This window comes from Trachymyrmex cornetzi, unplaced genomic scaffold (genome assembly GCF_001594075.2).
Source record: "Trachymyrmex cornetzi isolate Tcor2-1 unplaced genomic scaffold, Tcor1.1 scaffold468, whole genome shotgun sequence".
Taxonomy (NCBI): domain Eukaryota; kingdom Metazoa; phylum Arthropoda; class Insecta; order Hymenoptera; family Formicidae; genus Trachymyrmex; species Trachymyrmex cornetzi.
The window spans coordinates 523,524-529,344 of NW_017299487.1; the positions used below are offsets into that span (position 1 = coordinate 523,524).

At 30.6% G+C, this 5,821-nt stretch overlaps 2 protein-coding genes across 3 annotated transcripts in view; both read left to right on the top strand.

Annotated features, from left to right (window-relative positions):
• The first annotated feature begins 436 nt into the window (after window positions 1–436).
• Window positions 437–3,265, top strand: LOC108764963 (myb-like protein F). Of its 2 annotated transcripts, none has more exons than XM_018513402.1 (3): window positions 437–638; window positions 737–902; window positions 1,189–3,265. In XM_018513402.1, exon 3 carries the CDS (start codon window positions 1,373–1,375, stop codon window positions 2,951–2,953), a length of 1,581 nt encoding a protein of 526 aa, XP_018368904.1. In that variant the 5' UTR covers window positions 437–638; window positions 737–902; window positions 1,189–1,372; the 3' UTR covers window positions 2,954–3,265. The 2 variants fall into 2 exon arrangements, with proteins under 2 accessions (XP_018368904.1, XP_018368905.1); XM_018513403.1 differs by having other exon boundaries at window positions 1,497–3,265.
• A 1,450-nt stretch (window positions 3,266–4,715) lies between these two features.
• The window catches only part of Surf6 (Surfeit locus protein 6), a 1,809-nt gene continuing 703 nt past the window's right edge, over window positions 4,716–5,821 (top strand). The window contains exons 1-3 of the mRNA XM_018513404.1: window positions 4,716–4,883; window positions 4,979–5,023; window positions 5,278–5,780. Coding sequence (XP_018368906.1) covers window positions 4,766–4,883; window positions 4,979–5,023; window positions 5,278–5,780 — 666 coding nt within the window. The 5' untranslated portion in view covers window positions 4,716–4,765. The remainder of the gene's footprint in view (window positions 4,884–4,978; window positions 5,024–5,277; window positions 5,781–5,821) is intronic.

Consider the following 5,821-nt stretch of genomic DNA (forward strand, 5'->3'; position numbering starts at 1 on the left):
CATCGTGTGCCGCTGGCTTAAGTTCTGACTATGGCTGGTATTCATAGTCGGTTCTTATTTTAAGACCGTCTTAAGGCCCGTCTACAATACACGGAGTAAGAAGTAAGTGTAAGAAATTGACCAATCACAGTCGATTATTCTTCTCACATTCGACTGTGATTGGTCAATTTCTTACACTTACTTCTTACTCCGTGTATTGTAGACAGGCCTTTAAGTAATGTCTTAAGTCGCTAATGCGGCCTTCTGATTGGTTCATGACATCTTAAGACTGTACTTAAGACGGTCTTAAATATAAGATCCGACTATGAATACCGGCCTATGAATACCGGCTTTACTGCCGAGTCCTATTTATATAGTCAATGGCCTTACCTGTCTTTTTCTATCAAGAAAGAATCCTTACAGCTTCACTTCGAGTATTTTATTAGATCTATGATTGTTGATGATTGATGCTTACACGAAGCTTGTCGGATCTGGCCGTATTGACACTATTGACTCTGTGATACGGTGGTAGGAGTTGGGGCCATTCACTAGCAAAGAGGAAGAAGAAACTTCTAGTCGGTATATTGTTGACCCAAGTTTTTCTCTTTAACTAATCATAAAGATTAGGTCATTTTTTTTAGTGGACAGAGGAAGGAATGGTTGGTATAGCACAGTTTTTTGTGTAACTTATTGTTGAAAAAACTTATTGTTGAAAAAAGTTTTTTGTGTAACTTATTGTTGCAAAATTTCTGATTAGGGACACGTGCAACACATGCTTGTTTAAGAAAAAATAATTTGGAATAGTTTTTGCACATTATCCTGCGGATTCTGGGAATCCTGGGAATCCTGCTTGTCCCATGTATTGGTTAGAAACGCTGCTGTATTTATTATGAAAAACAAAGCTTAGTATTTTGTAACATCAGGTGAGAATTATTTATTTATTAGATAATAAGATAAAAAGAGGCTCTATTTCTAAGTGAAAATTTCTCTTATAATTTTTATACAAATTGGAACATTTTTCTGAAAATCTATATCTTTTCTCAGAATTTTCCAATAAAAAATGTGAAAGCTATAAAATTATAATTAGAAATTCTGAAAAATTATATAGAAATTCTGAAACATTATATAAAAAATTCTGAGAAAACTTTTTACCAGGGTTATAATAAAATAAAAAAAAATGCCATGCTAACTTCATTAAAATTATTTTAGGTGAAAAAACTATACAAGACATAACTATATACCAAACATTAAAAGACTGAAAATTTAGCCGAATTTGAATGGATTTAAACTTATAATTTGTATTGCTTAATATATCTGAACTTAACTTTAACTTAATCTTAGAACTAAAAGAGTTCGGAAGAAGCATAATTAATAAATCTGTCAATCGATAACCATGGATTTTGATAAGTACATTAAAGAAGAGCCAGAGGGGGTTTACAATCTACATTTTTTGAACAAGGACAAGCTTACTGTATACGAGATAAGGCAAATATTTTCAGTTTTTGGGAATGTTTTAGGTGTAAATGTTACTAAGGATGAAACTGGATTTAGATTTATTAAGTATGGAACCTTAGATGAAACAATAGCTTGTATAAAAGGTTTACAAGATAGCAGTAAGATACAGTTATTGCTAGAAAAAAGTAAAATGAAGGATAGAAAGATTTCGAATAGAAAAGATTTCAATGGTGAAAACTTGTCAAACAATGGAGGAAACAGCACTCATAAAATTTTCAAGGAGAATAATGGATCTAATAACGTTTTAAATACTTCTGTAAACTCTATATATAATCATAAATTTATTTCAAATATAACTAAAGAAAATTCATCAGTGTTTGATGAAAAATCTTCATTGTCTTCAAAACAAATTTCCAAGGAGAATATCTCTTCAGTTACAATGGATTATGAAAAGTACTATAGGACAACAAAAGGAGGTTTTAGCGTACATTTTGCAAATAAGAAAGGACTATCCTCAGAATACATAAAAGATACGTTTTCATCTTATGGAACTGTTGTATCCATATATGAAAAAGGCACTCCCAATGGATTGAAAGTCATAAGTTATAAAACATTAGATGAAGTGATAAATTGTTTAAAAGGTCTTCAAAATGATAGTCAGATATCATTGTTACCACAAAAAGATAAATTGGGCAGCGAAGCAAAAGCAACTAATCAAAACAGTTCGAATCAATGGCAGGCAGCAAAGATGGAAGATACTTCACAAAAGATGTTTAGCACTGATGAACAATTTGATTCAAACTCTACTCATCATGAGAATAATAAACAGGAAAAATTGTTGGAATATAGAGGCAAACCATTTTATAGTTCAAGAAATTTTGATTCGAATAAATTCCAAGGAAATAACTTTTTAGATATTGCTCGCAATTCGGGGCACGACTATAAATATAATGCAGATGAAATTAAACAGAAGAATACAGGTTCTCAAACATTTGATGAAATACATTTATCTTCAGAACATCAAAATCCTATTAATAATGAAGATTATAATCAAGTAATGAGAAAAAAGCAAGAAGATACTAAATTATATCCTGTAATGAAGACTGAGACAGATAACAAAATCGATAAAAATAGGCGATTTGGCATACATGATCAGCAAATGCCAATGTTAGTTTCTGATGCAGAAATGAAGCTGAAAGAATTTGATGTGATATCCACATTAAACAAGACTAGGAATTCATCTAAAATTGTGAACATCCCAATGCAAGATATAATTGTTGCTAATATTCATCAAAATTATGGCGTACATTACATTTTACATTTGTTTGAGAAATTTAGTCCAATTTCAGCGACGGTTGTAAAGACTATTTCCAAAACTAATATACGATATTGTCATATTTATTTTAAAACTGTACAAGATGCGGTAGCTGTTGAAGAAGAATTTGATAATTTTGATTTATCTGGAAAAAACCTTATTGTTTTACGAGAATCACGTTTGATAAATGATGCATATACGTAATTTTGTTTTTTTCTTGTATCGAATTATTGTAAGCTTCTCTTTTGCTAATGATATTGTTATCAATATTTTTATATAATTAAGTTATTTGTTGATTTAAGTTATTTGGTTTATATTAAAATATATACCAGAGGATTTACGGGTTATTGCCATGTTTTTGTCCATTACTAATGCCAACATTTCATGAAACCGTTCACTTCATCAGGATGAGGAGCGCACTGATACGTAACAAAAAAACAGCGATAACCCGCAAACCCTCTGATATCTTTAAAGATAACAATCATAAGAGTCTAAAAAGCATTGTATTAAAATAATTTTTTATATATACAATAAAACATATATCAATACAATCTCATAAAATTTGATAAAACATTTTGGTAATAAACTAAAGAGGAGTATGCAAATGATTTCAAAATAAATTTTTATAAGATGTGTGTAATTTTTAATAGTAAAAATTTGCATGTCTGTGTGTTTTGGCTTCTTTTTTTTCTTTTTATTTCTTCCTTTCATTTACTTAGAACGTAACATATTTATACATATTTAAATTTTATATATAGATATAGATATATAGACATATGTATATGCTGTATCCTTGATTTGTCTGTCATCGTCTCTCTCTCTCTCTCTCAATTATGTGATGTTGCGTTTCTTGCACAGAATTAGAATGTCAAGAATAAATTTGTATAACGAATCTGAGAGAAAAAAGAAAAATAAAAGAAATTCACAACAAAAGGATTTTTATATAAAAACCCAAAATATAAAATTTTTATATAAAATTTGGAAAGAAGTATTTTCTTAATTTGCACAACGTAAAATAAAAGAATTGATAACAGATCAAAACAGATTCTATTTCTATTTTATTTTTGACTAATGTTCATAGAAATATATAACAATGCGAGTCTCTTGAATCTATTTTATTTTCATGTTCAAGGCAGTGATGGGCTGTGTGGGAATAAAGTAACGCATGCGCACTAAGCAAACGCTATGGCTGCTCAGTAATGTATCTTGGTAAGATCTGAGGTATCGTTAGGCCTCTAGCAAGAAAGGAAATATGAAGGGAGTTACAAACAGAAGAAAGTTCCTTTAAACAAATAGAGTAAATAGTTAATACAAATAATAATAAAGAAATGTATTTGTTTGTTATTTTTTACGTCTGCAGCTACTTTACGTCTGCAGCTGATTTAATTATTACGACGCGAACAAACTTATCATAATTTTCTATCGCGCATTTGTTTATTTTTGCTTTTTGTTACACAAAGATTACCTACCTCTCGCAAAAAATGCACGAAAATTCGTAAAGACTTAGAGCCCTTTAAGGCTGAATTCGGGGAGACGCTATTAGCGCTATTTGTGTCATTCTATCTTCATCGTCCATTAAATGTGAAACAAGGATAGTATGACACAAGTAGCGTTGATAGCGCGCTCCTCGAACGCAGCCAGAGGCACGGCCGACACGGGCACCTAACGGCTACGGTTTCAGATACGTCTGTGAAAGTTGCCGATACGTTATTGTGACGTCACTTACGCATGCGCATGAACATTCCCATGTGAGAATAAGGGCCTGCGCACAATAGAGGAACAAGAATTAGATATTAAGATTTTAACCTATCAGAAATCGTGTATTCCGATGTAATCAGTTTCTGATAGGTTGAAATCTTAATATCTAATTCCTGTTCCTCTATTGTGCGCAGGCCCTAATTCCCACACAGCCTATCACTGGTTCAAGGTTGGCAATGTTGGGTAACATAACCTATATCATAGTTATTTACATATTAATTTCAGTATGGTTATGTACACGTGAATTTTGGGAAGAAGATGCAGTTAACAATGTCGAAAGGATTTAATAAAAAGGCAATACGTAAAATGCTTCAGAAAGAGGAACAATTTATTTCACATATATTATCTATAATGCCCGTGTCAATGCATGAATTAGGTGGATATAATTTTTCATTAAGTAATATAATTTCTAAAATGTAAATGATTTTATAAAACAATAATTAAATGGATATATTTCATGTTTTTATTTAGCTGAAAAAAATGATTCAACGAAGGAAGAAGAGCCTACAAAAAAAGGTATTATCTTTTTGTTTATTTGAAAGTATAAGATAATCTTGCAGCATTTACTCTATTCAATTCTAACCAATGATATTTTATCTACATTTCTATTTTAATATGTAATATATAAGACATAGTAATAAACATTGTAATCATTTTAATGATAGTATTTTTTGTCAAGAAAATTGCATTATTTCTGTTTATTAAAAAAAATTTTTATTCTCTGTGAATGTTATTACTGATTTTATTTTTTACTGTATTTTCCATCGTAGTGAAGAATTTTGCTATACCAGGCAAGAAGATTAAAAGAGCACAGTCCTTTAAAGAATTACATGCAAAATTGGAGGAATTAAAGGGTGTAAAGAAGTTGCATTACAAACAGAAACTTCTTAAGAAAACTTTGAAAAATAAACTGAAGAAGAAGACGAAGAAGGAAGAGCGTTTATTACAGAGAAAGCTTGCTAGGATAGAACAAAATACAGTTGATGGGAGTAAAATAAAGATGGAAAATGAGGAAGTACCAAAAGTGCCAAAACCTAAACCAGTTTTTAATTCGGAAGGTAAAATGGTGTTTAGCAAATTTGACTTTTCTGAGATTGGTGTAAAGAAGAAATTACCTAAGAGTCAGAATGACCCTAAAAAGATGTTACAACAACTACAACAGAAAAAGGAAAAATTAAAGCAATTAGAAGATTTAGGAGATAAGGAAGAAGCGGAAGACATTAGAGAGAAAGATGCATGGAAATCTGCATTGGCAAAAGCATCTGGCGAAAAGGTATGTACATATCTATTCCATATATATATATATATATAATA